The sequence below is a fragment of the Procambarus clarkii genome, chromosome 69, assembly GCF_040958095.1.
Source record: "Procambarus clarkii isolate CNS0578487 chromosome 69, FALCON_Pclarkii_2.0, whole genome shotgun sequence".
Classification (NCBI taxonomy): domain Eukaryota; kingdom Metazoa; phylum Arthropoda; class Malacostraca; order Decapoda; family Cambaridae; genus Procambarus; species Procambarus clarkii.
In genome coordinates this window covers 21,808,079-21,835,772 of record NC_091218.1, presented here as the reverse complement: position 1 = coordinate 21,835,772, position 27,694 = coordinate 21,808,079, and the positions used below count along the sequence as shown (strand labels likewise).

Genomic DNA, 27,694 nt, shown 5'->3' with positions numbered 1-27,694 from the left:
TGCACACATAGCTAACCAATACCAAATTTTGCTGCTAATAAACAAGGGAAGGTTTAAGTAACCATAGATAAAATGAAAGGTCTCTTAACTACTCTCATCTTTAATCCTGGTGAATGATGCAAAGTTTCTTCACCAAGGCTGGTTTGTTTTCAGTTCTGTATGAGCCAGAACTGAGGACAAACCAAGCACACAAAACAAATTTGTTTGTCATTTAAGTCCAAAGCACTTCTCAGAACAGGATCGACTTGAAAGAAAACTTCCCAAAGGAGGAATTAAATACCTCAGAAAAGACAACTCTGGTGGTAGATGATTTTCATAAATAGCATTGTATAAGGGATCCCAGAAATGAGAGCCAAAGCAAATTTATGATTGTGTTAAAAGAGATAAAATATGAACAACTGCCATCTCTTATGCCTATCTTTCTCCAAAAAAGGCATAGACACTGCACCTGCACACAGAAGCATGCATACACACTAATCACATAAACTTCCACACAACAGACCTTGCTGACTATTAGGACAAAGTCCTAAAGCACTAATAACCAGGGACACATTGGTAGTGCTCTTGAGTTGACCTGTCTCCTCAAGAGGAGTCTTCCTATGGAGGAACTGAATACTGTACCACAGATAAGATAACTCAGGTGGTAAATGGTTGCCACCTCAAGTGCCAGGGAAGTAAACACAGAAACTACAGCTTAGGAAATTAAATACCCCCAAGATACATTCAAGATGAACAGCCTGCACACACACTTGTGAAATGTTTTAAGCATGAACTCCAAATGCATGGACCAACTTGTTCAATAGAAATCTAACACTTGTATATTATGATTGAAATGATATCCTCAGAACATCATAGATGTGTGACTATCTGGGCTCCAGACAGGAGTGAAGTGGGTTTCTCACCAATAGCCAGTATGGGTTGGGCTGCTACCTGGTGGCAGAGAGGAAGAGCTGGTTGATATGCTTGTAAGCCAAATGTTAAAACTTAATATTTTGGCACATCAAAATATTTTTCAGTGGGAGGTTGAGTGTTTTGTGCCTTCTCTATAATTCTTTTGCAGGTGGTTCACTTCAGTATTAGGTTGATCCTTGATCCCTAAATCCTGCATGTTTCCGCCCCAAAGAGGGTCAAGTAGTGGTTTGCAAAGGCTTTTGTCCCCAATGGGTAGAGTCTCACAAATGCCCAACATATCTAGTTTGTCCAGTCAGTGTATAAGCTGTATACCAGAAAACTCAGTCCAGCAGAATTAGTCTAGCATCAATTCATTATTGATGATTGATGCTAGACCAATCTGAAGGAAACAGACCTCACTGTATTTTGAAATTATGAATTTCAACTTTTAAAATTTAAAACAGGAAAAACTGGCTTCTGGACTTTTGAAATTGCAATTTTACTGTTGTATAGCATTTATAGCAACAATTTATTATTATTTTTTCATATTTTTATCAGCATCATGGAAAGAAAGAAGATACTCCAACATCTCCAAAATATCCACAGACTTCTCGTGTTGTGTCATCATCCCCAAGACACCAGCCCCCGGTTCGGTCCACTCAAGTCAGAAAGGCTCCAGCTTCTAGAAAAAGAAGCCGAGACTCTGCATGTGTTACTGAGGAAGAAGGTCCATTGTTGAAACAAACCGAGTCTTTATTTCCTACCGAGACTCCTGAAAGTACCAGTAGTTCCTGCGATACATCAGCACAATCCCATCGTGAGTAAATATTAACTATTTAGTTACTGTAATAAGTACTGTACCAGTACATAGAAATGCAACTTTGGTATAAAACAGAGCATTTGAATGTAATGAAGAGCCACTTTCTGTGTAGCATTTTAGTAGTTTCCTAGAGCATACATCTCTAACACCATAAGGCTGATATTGAACGTTAGGACCTTGAGACTTTTTTGACCTACCTGAAGCTAGGCTTAGAATCTGGGCCCCTCAAACAGATATAAAAAAAAAAATTTCCACTGGCCATTGGAAAAAAAATGATGTTCAGTAGTGATAAATTTCAGATAGTTAGACATGGAAAGAAAGTGCGTAAATAGAATGCGGGATACAAGACAGAAAAATGACATGTAATGAGTCTAGGAATAATAATGTCGGATGGCTTAACATTGGCGAGCATAACAAAGCAAACATTCCATCAGCCAGGAAAGTTATAGGATATATTATGAGAACCTTCAAGACACTTCAAGACAAGGGATGCCACCACTACTACTTTTTAATCACTTGTTCTTTCCTACCTTTAGGTGGGAAAGTATTTCCCACCTGACACCTTTCAGGTAAGGTGGTAGGTGGCAAGCTGTCTGAAATAAGGCAGGCAAGGCGAGACTATTACAGGTGGATATTCGCTCTATGAAAAAAAGAGCCATGATTGCTTATGCCTTGGTGACCCAGGTTGACCTTGCTTTGGTCCTTAAGGGGGTCAGTGGTGTTGACTGGTAGTAGATTTCCTGCCATGGTGTCGTAAGTAGCACTCGGGGGCAGCACTCATGAGCCGCACTCCTTCTCTTCATTCTGTGCCATTGTGTCTAGAAATGGTGTCTGGTTTTCATTTTTTCTACTGTGAACATCAAGTTTGGGTGCATAGAATCTATCCACCAGTCTATGTTTAGCACCTTTTCCGCTCCTCTTGCTATTCCGAAAATGTCATCGATGTTCCTGCAATAATGGGCAAAGAGTGTCCATAACTCTTAAGGTTAGAGTGACAGAGGCCAGGAGAGTGATTGCCTTAGTTACTTTGCATCACAATGTTATTGTGAAGTATATTGAATAAGCCATGGCTGAGAAATGCATGCAGAGCAGGAGTGACCAATATTCTCTAGTTGAAAGAATGGTAACACTTATAAACACTTATAAACCATATAAATTATTTTTTATTTTTGTTTATTATATTATTGACTGTAATATTACCCCTCAATCAGCAGTTTCAGTGAAAAATGTTTTTTGCAGATTCTAACCTTGTGACAGTTGAGTTAGACAGTGGCTGGAAGAAGTGTTGTACCCGCCGCACCCATGGGACAACTGCTGGCAAATGGGACATGTTCTATATTGCGTAAGTTTTGTAATTCTATGTTTAAGAGGTTCTTTAGTCTTTAACTTTGGCCCCTTAACAATGGAATTGCCATTTCTTTGCATTAGTGCTATATAGCACTGGGCCCAAGTACTATATATAGGTATAGCCATTCTGGGTATATACCCATTCTAGCTATATATACCCATTCTAGCTAATGGGTATAGCCATTCCGGTTTGAGACTTTATCTTGATAATCACTATTTGCATAGCTTTTTTTCTGAAGGGACCAAAATTGTGGCTCCCTGTGCTAGCTCATTGATATAGCTCCATACATACATCCATTATTGCCTATTTGCAGTCAAGAGACTTGGAATTCCTCACAGAGGTAAAAGGAGCAAGGGATTTTTACAATCACCCTCAAACATTCAGAAAGTAAGTGAAACAAAACAGACAGCTGCAAGGTTCACAAAGAGAAAAGATATGACGCAGAAATGACTCTTAAAAATGATCCAAACAGCAATTGATAACATCCACCTGCTTTAAGATTGCTCCTCCTTTGCCTTCCACAGTTCTGCCTGGCATAGTTTTCAAGGCCTCTTGTCTCCCCAAATCCTTTCTCTGGGCTCAGAAGTGTTTGAGGGTTTTAGGCTCTGGACAGGATTTGTGGCAGCGCCATGTGCAGCTGCTTTCTGGAGCTCTTACTGCAGAGGATCACAGTATGTATCTGTGCTTACTTGGCTACTTTTCTGTGGAGAGCCCCTCCGGCTCCCCAGAGCTTACCGGGCTAATATGTATGTATTAGATCCTGGCATCAGTTAATTCAATTGGAGTTCTATGCCTACCGGTGACCACGAGCCAGAACCTGACCCCCTCAGAGAGGTAAGAGGAGCAATGGTCTATAGAAACCCCTATGTGGTTGGAAGCATTCTATGTCTGCCATCAACTGGGTTAGGCACCCAGAAAGGTAGGCATCCCAAAACACCACCTGGTTAAAAATTCCTACCAAAAACCGAACTATCAAGCAGAACTCCCAGTCCGAAAACAAGCAAACATCCCCGGTGCCGGCCATCCAACCCCAGGATGGATGGTCATCAAGTCTGGCCAGCCTATAGTCTACCCTTGGGCCCATGATGATCACAAGTTTGCAGCTTTAACTGCAGTCTTTTCTAACATGTTGTGAGTTGATAATGAGGTTTGGTGGTTTTAGAGGTCTAACAGGCTCCTGGCATCTTGTTACTGGTCTCTCTTCCTGATTCCCATCTGGCTTGTATTTTGCTGGGTTAGGTTCCCATCCTACATTCTCATATTTTTGAGTTTAGTCTTCACTCTCCTTCCTGATGAATCCCATTTTTTCCTTATTGTGTGTGGTTTAGTTAGCTACAGAGAGCCTCCGTTCAGACCCTCCAGAAAACCAGCTATGAATGTAATAACGTGTGCTTCTTTCTGATAGGGCCTCGGTGGCATCCTGGTCCTTCTCCTTCCTTCCAGGTTCATCGATGGTGGTTTTCAGCTTCAGACTGAGTTCTGTTGACATTTCGAGCTGGAGTGTCCAATGATGTTGCCATCTGTCAGTGGCGAGCTGTAATTAGGAGGTTTGACTTAACTGCTGTGTGGATCCTTTGCAGAGTCATTTGCGGTTTAATTTCTTTTTCCTCTGTAAACCTTACAGTTGCAGAGAAAAAAGCAGGTTTGCACTGCTTACTTTCTAAATGTTTCTTGGTGAGGATGATAGTAACAGTTCCCTGCTCCCTACACCTGGTTTTGTTTCTGGTCTGCAGAAGGCAGCACTCCTAGGCCTGTTGCTGTGACTTGTGTGTTGAACTACCTAGCTGAGTTAGCTACAGGGAGCCATTGAAACCCAACCAAAAAAGAGATGTTTATGACATTCAATGCTGATTTTTATACACCACAGAATAGGTACAAAGTATTGGCATGCAATTTAATGATTAAGAGGTCCCCTCCAATATCATATTCCTCTACCTTCCTTATTAATATTTTATGTGAGTAGTATTTAAAACCATACTTAAGTCAAGGTCCATATGCTGATAACTCAGTTGTTTATTGTTTCGCTTTACTAATAATAATTAACATTTTCAGACCCGAGGGCAAGAAGATCCGTTGTAAAAATGACCTACTTCGATACTGCGAAGAGACAGGACAAACATATGATTTAGACAAGTTTGATTTTTCTGTGAAAAATATGAAAGGTATAGCATGCAGATGACTTTATTAGCTGTACAGTCATTATACAGTAATTGCTTGTATATTACCTCTTAAATTTGTTTTGGAAAAGGTGAATATTTCTTTGGTCAATATTTGAAGCTTATTATTTGTAATTACAGTACTCTCCAGAATCTAAATTTCTAATTGTTAGGTTCTCAGAAATAAAACCAATAACTATTACTGTACTGAATACTCCATATTTAGAATTCACAGTTTTTTAAATTGTTGAGGAACATAATTTTGAATCAGTCATTTAGATGAAGCTCTTAACACTGAACGTTGTATAAAATACTCTGGGAAAATATACAAGTTGACTGAGCTTAAATTAATTTTGTTATTATCCCTTGAAAGTATTTTTGCAGTCACAGGGATAATATTTATCCTAAAATATTCACCCTATTTATAAAATTGCAGATGCCATAGAGGCTTACCTTCAAGAAGCAGAAACTAAAGAAGCGCCTGTGACTTCCCACCCGCCTAAGGATCAAAAGGAATCCTCAAAAGATGTTGATGCTTTTGAGGTATGGGAGAAAATAAATACCAGTAAATCCATCAGGGATGCCTCCCTACTCAATAGGTTCAGATGTTTGGTATTTATAGGATAAAAACCCACACTTGTGTATTTGTGAAATTTATGTAAGGAATTTACACCAAGTCTTTTGCACTCTTCTGAGTGCTTTATCAAGTCTGAGTGTGTGATTAGGACGAGACTTACATCTAAATGTTGATTAAACATTAAGATGTAAGTCTCCTCCTACTCACACACTCAGACCTTGATCAAGCACTCAAGAGAGTGCAAAAGAGAGAGTTTCTCTCTCGAGAAACTCGAGAGTTTTTATCCTATGTTATTATGTCTGTGAGAAGACATTACCATTACTAATTTGGTATTTATGTTGGAATTCATGTAAGGACTTAGCCTCCACTTCAACTTACCTATTAAAATAAGAGAAAGTTTGTTTACATATGTTCATGTCTTCCATCTCTTATTATTCAAATGACAATGTCATAATGTAAATAAAGATTTTTATTTACAATTTCTTTTTAGATTAAAGAAGAAAAGATTGACCAAGATGAAAAGACTGCTGCTTTGGAAATAGCAGAAAACAGCAAAGCTCCTTCTGCAAAAAAATCTGAAGCGAAGAAACCAGAGACAAAGCGACTTGATGTTAAGCTGAGTGACTCCCCGAGAATAAAAATAGAGATCCCCATTTTGCCCAAAACAGAGAATATAGGTACGTTATCATCATCAATGCAGAGCTGCTCAGCCAGTCCCTGGTCTCCTACCATGCCCTTAGCACTCCCTCGATCCTTGCCTGCCTCTGCAACCACTTGTTCAGGTATTAGTTTTTTCTTTATGGCTTGAGTTACTGTCATTGCCTTTCAGTCATTAATTTTCTATGTTATATATATTCTTTAAAAAAAATTCACATACTTTTGCTGAGAGCAGTCCTAAGTTTGCTATTTTTTTATTATTGATTCCTGATATTATGATTTTTGTTAGTACAATAGTGCTCTTTTATTTTTTTAATTACACAACCAGCTAGGATCCTGCTACCATCAGCTCCATTCCGAGCTCTCACACTCGGCAACTTCCTTATGTAAAATTCCGCTGTCCTTGGAAGTGGATCATGCAGTCAGACTGATATAACATAAAGTATGGCTTTCAGGGATTTTTTAAACATCCCTGCAGGGTCATAATGTGCTGGGGGGGTGTCACTTGATTCATCCTTTTCCTCTTTGGCCTTTTCTGTGTTTAGTTCATTGGCACCCTACATCCCCATTGTTTTAGCTGTTCACAGGATGAGTCAAACTTTACCTAGTGCTTTATCTCCAGCTGTCACCAGCTGTGGGCTTCTTATATATAGTAGGTGAAAATTACAGTCTGCATATTTTTAATGCTCCAAACGGCTTTTCAGTGTGTGTGTGTGTGTGTGTGTGTGTGTGTGTGTGTGTGTGTGTGTGTGTGTGTGTGTGTGTCCTGCAGGGATCAGCTCTTTGCCTTCATTCGGTTTCACTAATCTCTGGAGTGTAAATGTTTTCATGTGTGGCTATGACACATGGCTTTGCCCCTTTGTTGTTGGACCCTGCAGTTTGAATGAGGGTGCATTTGGGTTATGTGAAAGATTGTTCTTGTCAGTGTCTGCATATCTTCCTTCACCAGGCGGTGTTGGTCAAGGATCAGTGTTTGTTCAGCCAAAATGCACTCTGGGCTGTGAGCCCTGTTTTTTCAGGACTATGCCTAGCTGTTTCTGGCCTGTGAGCCCAGATCAGCCCAGATTTGCCCAGGCCTTATACTTGGCTCTGAATTCTGCTGAATCCTTGGGACTAGGGGCCAGATTCATGAAGCAGTTACGCAAGTACTTACGAACGTGTACATCTTTCCTCAATCTTTGATGGCTTTGGTTAAATTTATTAAACAGTTTACAAGCATAAAAACTTCCCAATCAATTGTTGTTATTGTTATAAACAGTCTTCTGGTGCTTTGGACCTCATTAATTGATTAATAAGTGTAAACAAAGCCGCCAAAGATTGAGAAAAGTTATACAGGTTCGTAAGTGCTAGCGAAACTGCTTCATGAATCTGGCCCCAGGATCTTGCTGAGGCAAGCAGCTTTAGTTCCTGGTTTTGAAAGGAGCTTCTTATCTACACCCAAAATCATATTTTTACTGACTTAATTCTGTTTGGTCTATGACATCATCAAAATGACAATTGCCAGTTATGATTTAATTGCACTGAATTACAAAATGTCTTAGCACTATCTTTTATTGAACCTACTTTCTAGTTATCTAATTAGGTCTCATTAGATACCTTATTCCCAATATATTTAAGCACAAGTAAAATTTTCTTCTTGTTTAATTTGTTGCAGCAGTTGCAACAATTAAAGAGGAACCACCTTCAGTGGAAGTAGACCCAGCCACTGTATCAGATTCAGGAGCAGAGTTGTCCAAGCCAGACTTTACACCACCTGCACGCCAAAAGCACATGGTGAAGAAGGATCCTGTCCGTAAGTATCCATATTCTGGAGTTTTAAATAATTCCCAAAAGAATTTTGGTGTTCACTGGAAATTTTTCCTTTGTCTTTAGCTGAAAAATTTCCAGGCATGGACAAATTTTAGTAACTTCAATTATAGGAGAATTTGTATACGCTTTAATCATGATTTCTGTGAGGAGCCCCTATGGTTCCCTGGAGCTATTGGGCTAATGTGTGATATATATTAGATTGGGACATTAGTCTATGGAGATCAGCCTACTGAGGAACATGAGCCAGAACCTGGCATATAATGCAGAGGTCTCCACGAAGGCAAAACACCGCCTTTGGAAATCGAGGCCAGTGGGGCTTGTTTAGTTATGCCTACCTTTCTGGGTGCCTAACCCCAGTCGATGGCAGATAAGGAACCCCCCCCCCCCCCAACCACAGGGGGTTTGGAGCAATGGGTTTCAGGGCTCCCTGAAACCTCTCTGAGGGGGGCCAGGTTCTGGCTCATGGTCACCGGTAGGCTGAACTCCATAGACTAATGCTCCAGTCTAATATATCACACATTAGCCCGATAGCTCCAGGGAGCCTCCGGGGCTCACCCAGAAAATTGCGATTTATTACATTCAACGCTGTTTTTTTTTAAACTGCTAAGTTTAGGAGGTTGCTAGATTTCACATGTGTCTAAGGTAACCATTAGATGAGAGAAAATATGGCAATTACTCATAAATAAAGTAGACTATAAAGTTATTAATATATGCTGTGGACAAATGAGAAAGATTGGAAAGAAGTTAGAACAAGTGTGTGTTGATATTTAAATATTTTGTGTTCTTGCAATTTAGTCTAGATCAAGTAGCTGAATGTGTATTTAGGCCTACCATATGTATAAAGTTGGTTAGTGTCATTTATCCCAAATAATAAATGTTTTTTTACTTTAACAGTTAAACCATTTACTAAACCATATGGATAAGCTTTTGTAGTGAGATGACTGTAATTAACCTCATTTTTATTTCTTGCAAGGTGACAAACCCCCTGGATATGGTAAGAATCTTAATTACTTTGGTATTGTATTTTATGAACTCTGATTTATTTAAATACAGTACTGTATTGTAAGGTCAGCGCACAGCATTTTGTGCTGGCCCTTCAGTAGCTTCCAGGAATTTTAGGCACAGACATCTCAGAGCTACTTACACCAAACTTTAGGTTCATGAGATTTTCTTGGCATGCCAGGAGCCAGAATCAATATCTGACACTCCTTGAAGAGGTGAGGGGAGAACATAGTGATCAAAGGTCAACCCACAACTGAGGTAAACCACTCAGAAAGTCAAAGGGTAAAGCAAAATCATGAACAGCGTTTTTAGAAAATAATGAGAATGCCATAAACCCTAATCAATAGGGAGCAATCAACTACACATGTCCCAGCCAACCACCCTTTTCCCTGTATCACCTCACAAGCCTCAGGCCCCTTTGCTCTTGCTGGTAACCAGTTGTCTTACAAATACTGTAAGCAGCTTGTCCTTCATTAGGACTCTGACCAGTGCATGTCCCTTGTATGCGTGGTTTCATTTCAGCTCTAGTTACAGGAATTCTCATCCCCAGCACAGTCTAGTACATCCATAAACTCTAGATTGAAAGTCTTGATTGGGCCTACGGCGGAAAGGACTGCTTAGCTAACACGTTAATTGAGTTAACTTTCTCTGAGTTTGTCAGGTCCCTCCCCAGGATCGGCCTTTTCGAGTTGCTGATTTTGGGCCTTAATTGCGGAAGCAAAGCTTGTTGAGAGGGAGGTTTAGTTAGTATTTTGGCTTACTTTGATATGCTCCTACTGTGTCTTCACCTCTACGAGGGGACAGGGTGCCATGTCATATGTTGGGTGTCACAGGAGAAGCTGTTTATCACTTATGTTTCTGCCATAACTGATGATACATCTCATTGTATCGTTCAGTGGGTTCAATCCACTGTCCCGAGCATGGTGCAGCAGCACTGTTCCTCCCATGTGCATGGTGGGGCAATGCACAGTCTTCCTACACCTACACTTTCCTCTATTACTGATGATGTAAATTGCAGTAACAGCCTGGAATCTGCACCTCATGATGTAGAAAACTTAATTTGAAGACGTGTGTGTGAATTAAAAGATTTATGCTAAAAGCAGTTTTTAACTGGGTTCAATCCCTAAGCAGGAAAGGTTGACTGGACACCAGTCCTTACCATTTACCCTTATTCACCCAGCAGAAAGTGGAAACCTGGTTGTAAACTGATGGAAAGGGCATGTTCCAGGGGTGGGGGGGAATAATTAGAATGCGGTTTAAAAAGAGCTTTCGGAGGGGATAACTGTAATATTGCTAACATGAGACATAAATTGTCTCCCCTTGTACCCACCTGTATGACAGAAAAGAAAAAGAGCAAAGAGACATATTCAGGAGAGCAAAAGACATAGTCTCACAACTTTAGAGTACAGAATATCTGTGGAAGTTGGGAATATAATTTAGTTGCATAAATGTAAGGAAATACTCTACCTAAACAACACATGAAACACAGAACTTGAATGTCAGGAGACATAAAAAGTGCATCAGATAAAATAACAGTGAGAAGGGAAGCATACGTACTTATTACAGCACCATGTAACTATTAACCCCTATTCTCATTACATCATGCTGCTTGTTTTGTGAGATTTGCCAGCCTGGGGAATATCTTTCTTGATCTCCCTCATGTCATGGAAGCATACATAGTTTGGCTAGTTGTAATACTCGTCAATATGCTCTGACAGTTGCTGTCAATGTGGCATATTGCTGTATGGCTTCATACTTTACTTCATTTGGTCTATAGCTGTTGTATTAGCAAATTTCACATATATGTGCTGTAATACATTCTGAGCCTTAATTTTACAATGAGTCTGTTTCATGACTCATTCATATTTATTCTTCATTATAATATCTGCAATATGTATTTACCACAGTTGCTCCCAATGAGTTTGTGGTGAGAGCAGAGCACAACGAACACCAGTGTCCAAAGGAGGGTTGTGGAAAAGGCTTTCGGAAAGAAAATCTCCTGCAGGTAAATGACATTATTCATGCATGATTGACTGCATTTTGGATAATTCAAAGTTGTGTGTTAAACTAATTAGTGACGATTCATTGAATCCAAAATGTTAATCCCACCTACGGGAAAACTTTCTGAGCTAAGCTTCTTTGGATGCTCCAATAGCAGTTTGGAGCAGAGAGGCAGTCTATCCAAATGTTTGATGCCTAATTCAATTTCAAACCAAGCAAAATAATGTTAAGTTAATTTTCTAAAACAGCAGCATTTGCCAAAGATCTCTTTCCTTGTCTCTAGTAATTTTCTTCATAATACACTACAACCTCGATTCAACGAACAATGTGGGGCCAGCCCCAATTGATTGCAGTGAGGGGGGGGGGGATTCATTGCAACCGGAGATGTCTCCAGGGTGCCTTTTCTATGCTCTGTGGGCTAACACTTGGCAAAATTTTCTTTTCTACCTTTAATATAATAGACAATTTCCAATTGAACATGTTTGAAAAAACATTTAAGGGCATCTAGCTTATTTCTCATGTCCCCCAACCTCCAAACTCATTTTCAAATGGTAGCAGGATGTGCGATACCCTTGCCAACTCTAAATAAAAACAAACAATAGGATTTGGTTTTAAATATCCTCAATAGCTTTCCCAAGGCTCCATCTATTTTGTGTAACGTTGAGTCCATCTACAAGTCATCAAAAACATGATTTGGAGCCATATTAAGAGAATTACTATTGAAACCTTAATGTTTATCTCACACTATGGGCTGATTTCACCAAGTGAAATTATAATTTCAATCTTTCATATGAAGGGCAACAACCAAGAGAACCCTGTCTGTAAAGAAATTTAACCATATCTAGCATATTTCCCAAACTCAAGGCTCGAAATCTCATTGTCAAAGGAAAAATAGCCCATATTTTACTAAACAAAATCCTTGGCAACTGGAAATAAAAAAGAACCATAGAATTTGGTTTTAAATATGCTCAGTGGCTTTTCCAAGGTCCCAACTATTCTTGTAAAATTGCCTCCACCTGTAAATTGAGCAAGAGTTGCTCCAGCAAACTCTTGCACATCAAAATAAATGAGTAAATCTGGAATTGAAATTGTGTGCTCCAATTGGAGATTCACTGAATCTAGGTTTGTTGTATCGAGGATCCACTGTATTGTACTTGCATTAAAAATATAAAACTTCTCTTTCATCTCTTTTCTCACACCTTTTAATTTGTAAAATTTTATAATGTTTGCATTTTCCCATTAACCAGCATTAATTAATACTTGTTTGCAGTACACAATAATACTTTTATAATATTTATTCCTTTACTTGCAGATGCATATAAAGCATTATCATCCAGAAATCCTTAAGAAGAGCAGCAGCTGGGCACCAAATGTGGCTGACTTGGCATATGCACGTACTGTTGGAGATCATCTAGACTTAAATATGTCTCCCACTCATTCCTCTCCACCTGTAGATAAAATATTAAAACAAGAAGGTTCATCTAAAAAGTTGTCCCGTGGAGTGGTTTCTGGTAGTTCCGGTGATTCTCGTAGCAAGATAGGAGAAAAGAAACCTCAAGGCCCATCAAGAGGGGCATCTACTTCCAAAGATACCAAGAAAAAGGATTCCTCTAAAGTTGAACCTGAAACGGTAAGGAATTATTGATTGCCTGTCTGATCTAATCCCAGTCTGAAAAATCATGTTGAGCCATGTGGAGGATTCAAAACTGTACCATGGGTTCTTCCAACCGTATGCATATTAAATGTAATTTCTATGTGCATAATCCCAATATGTCACTCCCTTATGCAGCTAGTACTATTCCATCACTCCTTGGCCATAAGTCACTGAAAGAAGACACTGCAGAATTCTCAATCTCGACAGAATTTTCTTCAAAAGCTTTTTGCTCTGTTACTCATTAATTACTTAACTAACTACTTGAGTACCTGGTCTCTCCATACCCATCGACTATTTACAGACGGCCTTTGTTTATGAAACTTGTTGCTACTTATTTATGTACAGTACTGAAATAAAAAATCATTACATTAATTGATGTTTAAACATAGTATTTATTAACAGTGTGCTGACATAAAAAGCATACTATTATATGATATATTTTTATATATAAATTTGTAGAGCAGGTTTCATAGATTCAGATCAGGGGGTAAAGCTTAGTCTGCTGCTACTGCAAGAGCAACGAACATTACCCTCAGAGCAGTAGCAGTATATTTTTCTATTTTTTTAAACATGTGTTAATGGATTATCATCATCAATACTTAAACTAGTATAGGTCGTTATTAAAAAAATGGTACTGTAAGCTAAATGGGGAAGTATTACCTGTTGACTGTTCAGTGTTTATATAAACAAGCTATTTGTGTGGCATCAGTGCAAGGATACCGTGCGGTTTCATGTGCATATTGAAAACCAGATGTAATCTGAACCAACTGATTAGAATGTCATACAAATTTACATATTATACAGCTTGTATATTACTGTTGAAAGTTGAAATAATGCATTTGGACTTGCAAAAAATATTGATAACTACCAGTACTGTCTATGCTCGGTAATCTGAATCATATGGGGCCCACCTCCATTTGATTTAGCCAACATCTTTGCATGAAATTTCTCCCTTAAAAAATAACTAATTCAGTTTATTTTGGTTTCTTATTTAGCCAAAATGCTAGTAACCCAAATTTCTATTCAAGTTGACAAGTTCAGCAAACTCAAATTTATCCGGGTTTCTCATTGGTGTAACCTTTTAATTCAAATTTTTATTTAGGTTAAAAGGTCAAAAAGAGGTTAAAAACTTAATGTGAATTTATTCGGATTACTCAGAGATTAGGGTTACTGAAATCTGAATTACTGAGCTCTTACAGTATTGTATTTAATTTGGTAAGTCCAAAAAAAGTAATGTAATCAATTTAATACATTTCAGACAAAAACCACCTCTGAAGATGAATTGGATATCAAAGAAGAAATAGATGACTACGTAGACGACCTTGAGGAGGATACTCCGTTAGTTCGGGATGTTGAGCCCGAAGATCCGGATTATGTGCCTTGTGAAGGAGAGATAGTACAAAAAAAGAAAGACAGGAAAGAGAAAAGAAAAACAAGAGGAGACTCAAAAGGAAAAAAAAGAAAGTCAGGTTTGTTTCTACCTGTTATTTACACATTGTTGATTTTGGGGATCAATGTCCCCATGGCCCTGTCTCTAACCAGGCCTCCTAGTTGGTGGTCTGGTCAACCAGGCTGTTGGATGCAGCTGCTCACAACCTGATGTATGAATCGCAGCCCAGTTGATCAGATAATTTTTGGAGGTGTTTATCAAGTTCTTTCTCTTGAACACCATGAGAGGTCGGTTAATTATTCACTTTATATGTGGAGGGAGAGTACTGAAAATGTGTTGGGGCCCCTTGATGTTGATAGAGTTCCCTTTCAGCATACCTATTACACTTTTGCTTTTCAACGGGGCTATTTTGCACTTCCTTCCGTGCCTCCTGGTCTCATGAGGAGTTATTTCTATGTACAGATATGGAAGCAGTCCCTCTAATTTTTCCACGTTTAAATTATTATGTATCTCTCTCGCCTGCCCTGATAATTGAGAGTACTCTAGAGGGTACAGATTTAATATTTTTAAGCAGTCTCAATAACTTAGATGTTTTATTGAGTATATTCAGACAGTAAAAGATCTTTACATGTTTCCAGGCCAGCAATGTCTCCAGCTATGAAAATGGCTGTTATTGTGTAACAACTTACTACTGTAGAGAAAGAACACTAGTGTCTTAAAGAGTATTATCATTGACAAGGCATCACTTGTTTGAAAGGCTCTTGTTAACCAACTTGTCATTTTTCTTGCAGTTGTGACCACTACTTTATTGTGCTCTTTAAAAGTATTGTCATCTGATATGATTACTGTACTCCCAAATCTTTTACTATATATATTGCTTCAATAGTGTGATTTGACTGCATTTTATATGTGGTTTCTGTTCTTATATTTAAATTTTCCGTAGCGCAGTAGCTGGAATTTATCTTCATTAAACATTGTGTTATTATCTGTGTTCCATTAAAAGACCTAATTAACATTTTGGAGGTTTCCTATGTCCTCTATATTGTCTTCTCATGAAACCCCTAGTGTCATCTGCAAAGAATGATATAGTGTTATAGTTTTTATCCTTATCTATTTCTGATATAAGGATGAGAAAAACAACTGGAGCAAACACAGTTTTACCTTGGGGAATTGATCAGGATTTTACTTTGCTAACTATTATATTCTGGGTTTTGTTCATTAGGAAGTTAAAGATCCATCTCTCAACTTTGTCAGTAAATCATTCTGTGCATATTTTGTGTGCAATAATACCATTAGTCATAATTATCAAAAGCTGTCACAAAATCTGTGTATATTACTATATTACATCAGTGTTTTGCTTGTCTTCCATAGTATCTAAGGCCTAATATAACAATTTATTTTTTCAACTTAGGTGTGGGCATAAATGTAAGTTTAGTAAATAAAGGGTTGTGTAAGACTAAGAAACTAACTAATTTTCACTTTCATATATACTAAAAAAACAAAGCATGTATCCCTAGGGAATTCAAGCTAAGTTGAATGCTGTTAACATGATAGCAAAAGAAAGGAATTGAGTGAGGGTGCTTAAGTTATAATGGCAATTATAATAAGTAAAACACACATCCTGGGGAAATGGATGTGGAGAAAAATAGATGTGGGTGCAATGGCTTATGAGCAATTTACATTTAAAGTATGTCATATTTTGCCATTGACCAGGACACTTACCCAGAAAGATAGGTGAACTAAAACAAACAACTAGCTGGTAAAATTGCTACCTATGGCCTGAAAGCTCCAAGAAACTCCTGCCGAAAGAAAAGAAACTAAACCTTGTCCTCACTAGTACCTCTCTGTTCGTTAGCATAACAGGGAGACAATCACCCCTTCTACCTTCCCCATGCTGAAGGCAGGGCGAACCACGCTCACTAGTACCTCTCCGTTCGTTAGCATAACAGGGAGACAATCACCCCTTCTGCCTTCCCCATGCTGCTTGTTGAGTCGGTGACACCTACGATCCGGAGTCTTGTGGAACTTGTTCCCTGCTTGTGCTTCAGTTTACCTTTCCTCGTCTGCGGCTGAGAGGATTCAGGCAGCTGCGGCGTTGTGAGCTCGCTTCTCCTTGCAATGTGTCAGGTTGATTGCCCGGTTGAGGGCCCCGGAGCTGCCCCGTTTGAATTTTAGGGCCCAGGTTTCCAGGTTTTGGAGGTGTTGGTCGCTTCGACCTTGGTTCTGTTTGCGCCCCCGCTTCCTTCTCAGGTGGGCGTGGTTTGCCCTGCTCCTCCCTTAGCCCTGATTCTAGTTCCAACCGGTCTGAGGGTTTCGGCCATGAAACCCCGAAAGGATTTAGAAAGGATAGAAGGACTTTGGGGATGAAGTCCTTAAATAATGAGGAGAGATTCCTGAATGCCCCAGGGAAGATAGTCCTGACACAGAGCACCTAGAGAAGGTTACCCGAGGTGACCACCCGCACATTAGTTTAAGAAGCGGAACGGTGGGCTGCCAGCTCCAGTAAGCCAATTTCCCTTCCTCCTGTTTGGTGCTTTCTTTTGATAATTACTTACTTACTCCCCCTCCCTCCCTCCCTATGGGGAGGGGGGTAAGGGGGTAGCGCTAATGAATGGAAGTGCTAGTCGCATGAAGGATTGTTTGCTTGGTTACTTTCTAGGGAAGTTATTTTGATCTTTTGGGATGTAGATTGCACAGGTTAACCAGACAGTGGTCTGTTTTGATTCACCTACCTCTCTGGGTACTTCCCCAGTCGAAGGCAATTATGACTTACTTTAAATGTAAAGTAGGCCATTCCTCCCTGCGCCTCTCTGAAGGGACCAGGTTCTGGCTCGTGGTTCCCGGTAGGCATAAGAACTCCTGTGACTAATGACCCCAGACTAAAATAGCACTTAACAGTTCAGATAGCTTCAGGGAGCCAATGGGACTCACCCAGAAATCGGTGTTTCATTACATTCAATGCTGGATTTATCTGACCTAACATATTTTAACAGTTCCTTCAGAAAGTATGAGTGAAGATGACATGCAGGAAACTAAGGCAGTTACCAAGTACCGGTACAGCAAACGCAAAGGATCAGCTACACCCAAAATTAATATTTCAGCCACAAATGGTATGACATTAAAAATCTTTCTTGCCATCTCAATTGTTCTTAGAGCATCTGCTTCATGTTATTCCTATGCTTAATTGTGTTTTAATCCTTTATTTTTATTTACCTTAGTTAAGAAGTCCGTTATTGTATTTTTGGACTTGTTTTACTTGAAGTCAGGGCAGAAAATTGTATTTCAAACTAAAGTGTGAAGCATTCTGCTCTTTATTGCTGGCAGAAGTTAGTCCCTTTCTTAGGCAAAGCTTTCATAATTATGCATCAGCCAAAAAGGGTTTTGCTATGAATATTGATGTAAAGCACATTATCACTGCACTCTTCTTAAGTGAAGCTGAAGATAATTTCAGGAGTGATCCTGTTCTTGTAACCCTTGGCTAGACTAGGTTTTCTTCATGACTGCTTGCCATATCAGCTAGATCATTGCAGCTTGTAGATTGTAAGCCAACATAACCATCAAAGTCTCACTGATCCAGCATACATGAAAATTTGTCCATTTTATTATGGAAGGCCATGGCATTAGTATGTAATCTTCCTCGTGCATGTTGGCTACACATGAAATAAATGCAGATACACCCTGTACATTAATCCCAGGTGCAACTAAATTCATTAAATTTCTCTCTACTTGAATACAAGGACTACAGAACCTAGGAAAGATGAGGGCAAAGTCCTTCACGTTTTTTCTCTACTGGTATTCTATATTAATTTAACAACGGACGATAACGCTCTCAGAGTCATCGAAACAATACATGCAGTTCGGGGCATGACGTCAACGCCGTCATTCATTAATTCTTGCTTATTCTTATTATTAAGTACTGTATAAACATTGTGAGTGAAGGAGTTTAACATTGGGTTGTGTGCTCACCAGCAACGCCCGACCTACCTAGCAGTGCAATGCAGGTGGCCCGCCGGCCCAACCAAAGTGTTAATGATTCTCGTGCCAGGTTCCTGAGGATGTAATATTCTCACTTAAGTTATCATGTGAATTTGTGTTGTGTTTTTAATTGTGAAATTAAAATTCACCTAAAATTTGGCCGTTTTATCTGAACTAGTGTGCATTGAGCTTAGGATTATGCTGGCCTGTGCTGTGATCATATGTTTTGCTTTTATTGATATATATATAGCCTGATTCAGTGGCCTTGTTAGTGCAAATCACACTTAGTACTCTTGCAAGATAATGTTGATTTGATGTGCTTATTTTTTTTAATAGTTAATAACTGTTACACTTAGTCAGCATGTAGTGTTCACCAAATGCTTTCAGCTGTTTCACCTAATATGAAAACAGTTCCTGAAGAATTTAATTTTTTTATAAAATGGCATGACTAATGTTGATTCTTAAATATATTGTTGAAATTAGAGCTCTCACAATTACTGGTGTATAATATGCTCCAAAGCCATTTTCATGTTTGTACAGGAAGTGTTTGGGACTTGGTCCTTGTATGACACCTGTTGATGGAAATTAATTGCTTAGAAAAATGAATATTTATGCTTGGTTATGCCTTGTTTATAGGTGCGCCTTGCACAGTTATGGGATTCCATTTGGGTGGTGAATAAGATACATATCTTGCTTTTGTTTTGTCTGTAATTTTTTGGCAGTTGTACATGTTTTGGGGTCAATATCAGAGCCCTATACTCTTCCTCGCTTTTAGGAGCACAATAGATTCTAGCCCTGCTGTTAGGTAAGCCAGCACAAATCCACAGGCTTGGTAGTTTTGTGGTACCAAAGTCAATACATCAGGAAGTTACTGAGGCTGTGCAGAAGAGGACATTTCATTACATCAGTGCTTGATTTTTAAACCTTTATTTATTTCTTCATGGAGAGGAAGCTTTGGGAATGAATGGTGTAATTTAAGATTGTTTATGAAGCCCACTGTACCTGTTAGTCATGAATGTAAATGTACTGTATAAGTAATATGGTTTTAAGTATATTAAGTGTGCACTCTCATCTATGTTCTAAATGCTTGCAGATACTTTTGCACCTGAAGCCACTGTATCAACTACTCCTGTCAAGAAGGTTCATTGCTCTGAAGGTAAAACAAAAAAAAAAAAGTAAAATATATTGGCTAGGTTAGGAATACTTTAATCTATAGACTTGAAATAAGTATTGTGTTTGATAGAGATCCTACCATAATTGTCTTACATTTAAGATTTATTGTATTTAACTTTAAATGTTTGCCCTCTCATTTAGAAACAAGTAACCTGGAAGTTGAAGAAGACACTACTGACACATGGGCTGAGGGAGCAGAGAATGCATCGGTCCAAGAGACCTCAGCAGAGATCATTAACTGCGGTTGTGGTTCTACTGAGGAAGAAGGACTCATGTTGCAGGTGGATTCTTATTTATTTATTTATATTGACTCACCTCTCATCTATTAAGATTTTAATTAACATGTTTAAGCATAGTCATGCACCATAATGTTTATTATTGGAAAATAACCAGTATTCACGATTTGTAATATTTTCTATAGAGTATAGTCTCTTAATTCTGTTTACAATCCTCTAGTGTGATGTGTGCCTTTGCTGGCAACACGGTGCCTGCTACAATATAGTTGGAGAAGATCAAGTACCAGACAAGTACATCTGCTCACTCTGTGACCATCCTAAACTAGAACGATCCTCTAATAAGTTTAGGCACCACCAAGACTGGCTTAAGGAAGGTCGCCTACCAAGGTAAGAATAAGAATATGTAAATAAATTAATTGTAAGATGAGAACAGAAGCTTGAAAAGCCATAGTAAAATAATAAAATAAAATAAAAAATAGCCAAACGTCATTGGTTATTTTTAAACTAGGGATTTATTAGCGACTTACCAAGAAGAATTTTACGCAGTGCGTGAAAGGAGAAATGTTAACAAAGTATAACTATGAGTAATTGAAACACAATAAGTTTTTAAAATGCAAGAGAATGAAATGGAAATGGCAGTAAGAATCTTACTGTATCAGATAAAATGCATAAGGTTTGCATTGTGAGCTTTCAGTACGTTAATTTAGAGGCAAAGTATTGGAAGAGTTATCTTTTTTTTTTTAAATATTTATCTAAATCCTTATTTCTTAAGAGTACATATTCAAGTGTGAGACAAATTAAGTCATCACACTTGGTATTTGTCTTAAGGTAAAGGCTAGTTATATGGAAATTTTGTATAAATTATTTTAAGTAAATTGAAATATTGCAAGTTCTTTTCTGGGCAGAGGCCATTAAGTCAATCAGTTAAGCAATATCCATACCTGGGACATTTGGAACTCCATCCTGGGCCAGTGCAACTATCCATCTCCAGTTCCTGCAGGGATCTTTTCTAAATACTGTACATTGTACTCATTCTAAGCCAAAACAGAAAAAAATAGGCACTGGACAACTCTAAATGCAGCCTGAAGCTTGCTCTAGTACTGTACTCCTACAACCAGTAACTTTTTCTGGCTGGCTGCCACCACCAATAGTGTAAACAGAGGAAGCCAACAGTCACACTTTACTTAAAAGGAGGGCACTTGGTAGCTACCCTTAATTATAGCATTGTGGTTGTCAATCCTTATAAAATCATACCAGGTTTCTGAGAACTACTCTAGCTTACCAGGAGTCACCACCAGAATCTGTGTTTCTCTTCTAGGCGAGGAAAGTTTAGAGACCCACCCTAAACCAAGAAACCAGAAAGTATAAGTGCATCAAAAACAAGGAAATATTTTAATGAAAATAGAAGCCTGGAGGAAAACAAGGTAAACAATCATTGCCATGGTGTAAATACCCCAGCTGTAATGTGCCCAACTGCCGCTAAATGACAGACCAGGTCACTCTTGGTTCTTGCCTACCACTCACCTCATTTACGAGCCAAAAACGTATTTTGGCCAGTTTACTAGCCATTTTCAGAGCAAATGGCCCAGAAACCCAAAAGTGGTATGAGAGGTGCTCTTGAACCCAACAGGCAGACTGATGGAGGCAGCAAGAGTTACCATTGGGATTCAAAAACATCTTAATCATACTAAGGAAAGCTGCATCCACAGCAAGGTCAGGCACAGCAGCGTTCAAGATAGCGATAATAGCTTGCTCAGATACATAGGCCAGTTTTGGGTTTGTCAGAAGCAAAGATGTGAACAATAAAAATCCCTGCATAAAATCTAGATTTTACTTTATAGCTCTATAATTATCAGTGCCAAACTATTAGCTTGCCCAATGTATTTTATAATTTTCTTATTTACATAAATTTCACAGTGTAATATATTTACTGCATAATTGTATTGCAGATTCTCATTTTCTCGCACCCGTGGTGATGCTCGGCTGGAGGCTTGTGTTCGACGAGGCCATGAATTGACAGCCAATGTGCTACAGCTGTCACAAGTTCTCCATTCTCTCAGACTTAAACTTCACATAGCTAAGTAAGCTTATAATTTACTTCTGTAATACTGTACAGTGCAAATTGGTTTGAATGTAATGATTCGTTCTGGATTCAGTCTGTTGGATCAGATCTCAGCGTTTGTGTGTCTAAGCTGAAGACACCATTCGCTTCTTTTGGCAATATCCCACTTCCCAAGACATTGTGAACTGTAGGCTGGAGCCAGTGCGACCTTTCCATCTTCCACACGGTGGGTATCTTTTCAGGCCAGAATAGAAGGAATAAAGACTGAAGATTTGTCACTTTAGCCCAGAATGACCATTAGAAGGTTCATTCTTTTTCACTTGAAAACCTCTAAGTAATAAATTAAGTCAAATAAACTGTTAAGTATTGCACCGAAGCTTTGTCGAGTGCGAAATTGCCAGTTTCCTTTGCTTCCAAGAAATTTGTTTACCTTGATCTTTGCTGGTTGGATTGCAAGGGCTTCCGTACTCAATTCAGAGCTTGGATCCTCTGGAACAAGGCAAGTGTTCCAGGTCACCAGCTGTGTATATAAGATCACTAGATGAGTACCACAATTCATCAGACATGTACTTTGGCTCATCTAGTGAGTACTTTGTCCTTCCAGCAGTACACTTGGCTCCTTGGGTGAGTTCCCTGGCTTACTAAGTACCCTGGAGCACCAGGTGAGTACCCCCATATTACAGAGTAAGTATACCTGGAATATTCCTGGAAGGGATTCTGGGAGGTCTTTTACTCTTCAGATCTCTGAGCGTGTACCTTGAACCTCTGGGTGAGTACTCCAGATCACTAGGTGAGTTCCTCGGATCACCAGGTGAGTAATCTAGATTTCCAGCTAAGTACCCTGGGTGCCCTGCCAAGTATGCTGGATCTCTTGGTGAATACCCAGGATTTCTAGGGCCAATACCCCCATATCACTGGATTTACTAAATAGGAAATCTGCTAATTTTCCATTATACAGATCTTTTGACTGGAATAGAATCATTCTGAATAATCCATCCAATCTTCTGTGGGATTGGGTTCTGTTCAAGTAAATTTCCATTGTATCAGTAGAGTGTACATAAATGATGTACAGTATTACATTACTGTACAGTAAGTGGATGTTGAGCTGCAACTTTCTATTTAAAGTTATGTTATAAATGTCAAGATATAAAATTTATGGAAAAAATGTTTCAGGGAGGCAGATCATCCCAAGTTTGTCATGTGGCACAAGAAGTGGGATGAGAGAGAGGAAACCAGTGACCAAGACAAAGTATCATCTCCTGCGGATGCTGTGGTTCCTCTGCATGACTTAATGAACATAGTAGAACAAGATGGTTCTAACTCATTGATGACAGATGCCAACCTCGTGACTGGAGAGCTCGAGAGTTCTGGTGCACCAGACACTACAAATGCCAGCTCTCCTGTGAAGCAAAGTGTGAAATCTCACCCCTCAGGAGTTTGGGATGTAACTGGACAAATTATGAATATGGACCAGCTTTCTACCCAGACAGATATCCAAAAAGCAGAAAATGGTAGTTTACTTCAGAAGGAGCCAAATGATAATGACATGAAGCCAATTAATTATAAGCTTCAAATTAAAGATGAAGTGATTGAAGAGGATAATGCCATGGAAAACAATAGTTCATCTGAGACTACTGTTTCATCAAAGGTGTATGATACTAAGAAACATTTATCAACAGATCATGAAGTATTAGAAATCAAACAAGAAGAGTTTAGTGTTAGCAATAAAGTAAATGATGTTGCTGCTATTGATGATTCTCAGCAATCTATGGAAATGGATGAGCACAAAGATATGTCAAATGTTCTCTGTGATAAATCTGATATAGAAAGTGTACCTAGGTCAGAGACAAATGTAACACTGGTGAAAGACAATACAAATAATGATGAACCCCAGATAGAAAGTTTAGATGCGTCTGTTACTGTTGGCGAGGATGAAAATCTCACTAATACTAAAGGAACTTTGCAGCCTAATTTACAGTCAACAGAATTACAACAAGAAACTAAAACTGACTCAAAATCCACTAAAAAACTTGATGATTTAGAGAGTAATAAGAAAATAGAAGACAGCAAGATAACCGATAAAGGAGAACGAACGACAGAAAGTGATCAAGTAACCGTTGTAGATACAGCAAAAGCAACACCATTACATGAAGATCAATCAGCTGTGCCTCCTGAGCCATACTCTCAAAAGCCAGCATTAGTTAAAAGTGTGAGCATAGAAGAAGCTTCTCAAGAAGATTTATATATCGATGACAGTGCCCACCCAGAAGACTGTGCTTGTGAGGAAATGGATTCACAAGTAGAAGAGATAAAAAGGGAAGTCATTTTCAAGACAGAAAAAAGGGTTGATTTGAACCCTTCCATAGCAAAAAAGCTTGAAGAAAACATTGAATCTGAATGTGATGAAACACAGACAACTCAAACTGAAGGAAAATGTGGAGAAAATCAGAGAGAAAGCAAGGATGTCAGTATAGTGGTTAAAGAAAAAAGTAATGCTAAACTAACTATGCTGGAAGAAAATAATGAACCAAGTGTTGGACAAAGTTATGCAGACATTAACATAGGTGAAACAGAAATCAAGTCAACACACAAAGAGGAAAAGGCTGAGGAAGATATTCATGAAACGATTAAATCGACAATTACTGATATAAAGGATTTACCTGAAAATAAGGTAAAGGGAGAAAATGAAAATGATAAAGATCCTAATACTCATCCTGAAGTAATGAGTGATCCTCACAAACATCCTTATATCTCAGAGAAAAATAAAGACTCAAAACAAAATTTGAGTGATGCTCAAGATACAGTTAAGAATGCTCACTCTATGGAAGATGGGGAAACGCAAGTGAAGGCACTGACAGAAGAGGAAGTGTTAGAGGGTAAGGAGCTAGATGACACAAAACAGAGAGAGTTGAAAGTTGAAAACCCGTTAAAAACTCTTGAAACCGTAGAGCTTCATCAGCCTTCAGATATGGGCTCAACAGACTTGACTCAACCAGATGATATGGATGGAACAGAAGATGCCTTGGATGATAACGACACTCAGCTGGATGATGATGGTGATCTTGCTCTTGATCTTGGAGGGTTAGGGGCAGCAGGAGAGGGAGGTATGCCAGGTGGTAGTGACCTCGCAGCTCTACTTTCCTCACATACTGAACTCGAGCAGCTTGCAACTCAAGCTAGCTCAGCTCTTGCTCCTCATGTGCCAACCAGCAGCATTGTTCAGCCAGGTATGTTGCCATCTGATTAAATTTTTAGAATGATACCTAACAACCACTTTAAGTAGTGCTAGCTAGACATTTGAGAACTAAAAATCTTTAACAAGTAACCTGATCTTGAAAAGTACTCTCACGAGATTTTGAAATATAATATATTTAGACGTTATTTTCCATAATATAATATAATGGTAATGTGTTTATATATTTGAGCTGTAAAATAATACAGTACTGGCTTTCCTCATGATTCCAGTGATCGCTTTTAGGAGGTTTTGAGTGGATTATTCTGCTCTTTTGTCTTTTAGCGAGTAACCTCTTTTGGTGGTGAATTGAGATAGTCTTCTCTACTGTCTCCCCACCCATGAACTATGAGTCAAGACCATTTGCAGAGTTAATTGTCATTGTGGGACAAAAAGTTGCAGTCTGTTGTGTGTGTGTGTGGGGGGGGGGGCCTTTTTTTTTAATAATTATTTTAAATGTGTTGTGTGGTCAGAGTCCTGGGTGGACCCAGATCTTGGAAAGAGAAGTAACCATGGGATCACTAAAAATTTATCATTTAAATTCTCTCAGTGCCATATTTTCTTTCAACTTAAGCTTGTAATTAGCAACCCTGGGTTATTTGATATGGTATATATAAAGAAAATAATGGTAAGAACAATAAGTTTTTGTTACAGTGCCTGCCCCCATAATTCCTGAAACAGAAAGAATTGAGCCAGTCAACTGTAAACTGAATCTCCTGGAACACGTGCAGATTGTCCAAACCAACATTACAAAACGCTTTGATCAGATCGAAAAGCAGCTTGAAGGTATGGTTATATGGCTTTCTTTTGATATTTGTTTATATTGCAATATAGAATTGATATGGAATGAAACTTGCAAAAACTGCCTTCATTTAGCAGTGAAAAAATAAGCTATTCATTCATATATTTAGGTACAATCCAGGTATATACATTATTGTGATATTGCCTAATCATTAAGTACAGTACATATTAGTTATGAATTATCATTAATATATTTTTATATTTCTTACTTGAAACTCTACCCCAATTGTGTAGGTTTCCTATGTACATTTGAACCCACTGACCTTGTTTACTGTACTTATGTTTTTACTGATTGATTAGTTATGTAAGATTAATGGTATTTTCTCAAATATTTGTAGTGCTTGAAGCAGAAATGGGCCTGTGCGCAGACACTGCAGATGACGATGGTGAGGAGGACAGTGAAGAACGTGATCCGGCAACTCTTCAAGCACGTGCTCTCATTAAACTCATTCTTAATGATGTCAATGTTGTGAAGAAGATTGCAGAATTTACTAATTAACTCATTTGTTTAGAAAAAATTCAGTAATTGTTATATTCCTACGTAAAGTACAAATCCCCCAAAAACTGAGATTGCCTTGCTAATTTTCTGTAACTTCACTAATTATCATGATTCATAATACAATAATATTTGAATTTGAAACTAAATACATTGTATGGTAATGTTACAAAAGTGCATTTAAAAATGGTTATCATGATGTTGTCAAAGTGAAATGAAAAAGATGTCTCACAGAATATCTGAAATTTTGTTAAAACATGTACAATATTAAACATTGCAAAGTGCGTTAACTGTGCTGCAGAACATATTATGAAGTGTAACCAACTGTGCTATGGGACATTATGAAGTGTGGCCATGTTGTAGAACACAGTGCAATGTGTGGCCAACTGTGCTGCAGTATACAGTACAAAATGTGACCAACTGTGTTACAGAAAACAGTGCAAAATGTGGCCAACTGTGCTGCAGAACACATTACAAGGTATGGCCAACTGTGCTGAGAAACACATTAAAAAGTTTTGCAAATTGTGATGTGTAACACATTATGAGGTGTGACCAACACGGTGTGGAATGCTTGACCATATTGTATTATGAAGTGTGAACAGCTATGTGTTGTGTAACAAATCAACACAACATTGCTATAAAGTGTGACCAACTTGGTATGGAACCTTTGCTGAACATGGAAATGTGACCAGTTACATCATGATACACTTTCGAACACGTAAGAAAACGCCACTGCCTATTTTCTGGAACACTAGTGAACGCGTCGAAAACTGTAGCCAACAGTGCTCTGATAGGCTGTTGAGTATGACAAAGTGTGACTGCTACTGATGCGTGACCCATGGTGTGGACACACTTAAAATAAAAGTAGAACACAGTGTAACATATTTGATTTAAGTGCATGTAAGCTATAGCAAATGCAACTTTTGTAAGATACTGATTGTAACTGCATGGGAGTAATCTCATCCCCCTCTCTTCCCTAGCCATCTTTATATGTCTTATGGCAAAAATAGTGATATCAGTGTTGAAAAAAGTAGACATTTATTGTTCCCTGTACATTAGCCAAGTAGAGGCAGTGAGAGAAAGATTACCACACAGTGGAAAGATCAGTGAAAGTTCTTTGTGAATATGAGTGACAGCATCACAGAAACAGACTGTGTAAAAAGAAGTTATTTTCATTATATTGAACAATAAGGAATTGTGTGCAATAATGTGATGAGTATTCTGCTGGGTGTACAGGGAGACCTTCCAGCAAGGATTGTGAAGAAATGTATTTAGCCTAGTTGTTTAGATAAAAAAAAATATTTTAGGAAAATTCTACATCTATTTAGTGAATATTGAGTCAATTTGATAGTCATCTTTTTTCTTTGTGTGTAGCTGCATATGATCAGATTTTGTTTTAACTATGGTCCTAGAC

At 38.5% G+C, this 27,694-nt stretch overlaps 1 protein-coding gene across 6 annotated transcripts in view; it reads left to right on the top strand.

Annotated features, from left to right (window-relative positions):
• Window positions 1-27,323, top strand: part of LOC123772060 (uro-adherence factor A) — a 34,438-nt gene extending 7,115 nt beyond the window's left edge. The window contains exons 8-24 of one of the 6 annotated variants that reach the window (XM_069311240.1): window positions 1,498-1,708; window positions 2,951-3,053; window positions 5,112-5,221; window positions 5,652-5,758; window positions 6,283-6,469; window positions 8,104-8,241; window positions 11,168-11,265; window positions 12,574-12,891; window positions 14,174-14,384; window positions 17,299-17,415; window positions 19,374-19,436; window positions 19,595-19,734; window positions 19,910-20,076; window positions 21,639-21,770; window positions 22,925-24,978; window positions 25,638-25,769; window positions 26,123-27,323. In XM_069311240.1, the coding sequence (XP_069167341.1) occupies window positions 1,498-1,708; window positions 2,951-3,053; window positions 5,112-5,221; window positions 5,652-5,758; window positions 6,283-6,469; window positions 8,104-8,241; window positions 11,168-11,265; window positions 12,574-12,891; window positions 14,174-14,384; window positions 17,299-17,415; window positions 19,374-19,436; window positions 19,595-19,734; window positions 19,910-20,076; window positions 21,639-21,770; window positions 22,925-24,978; window positions 25,638-25,769; window positions 26,123-26,283 (4,449 nt within the window). In that variant the 3' untranslated portion in view covers window positions 26,284-27,323. Of the gene's footprint in view, window positions 1-1,449; window positions 1,709-2,950; window positions 3,054-5,111; window positions 5,222-5,651; window positions 5,759-6,282; window positions 6,575-8,103; window positions 8,242-11,167; window positions 11,266-12,573; window positions 12,892-14,173; window positions 14,385-17,298; window positions 17,416-19,373; window positions 19,437-19,594; window positions 19,735-19,909; window positions 20,077-21,638; window positions 21,771-22,924; window positions 24,979-25,637; window positions 25,770-26,122 lie in introns of all 6 variants that reach the window. The other 5 variants (XM_069311238.1, XM_069311239.1, XM_069311236.1 and 2 more) reach the window with 5 other exon arrangements.
• The last annotated feature ends 371 nt before the right edge of the window (window positions 27,324-27,694 follow it).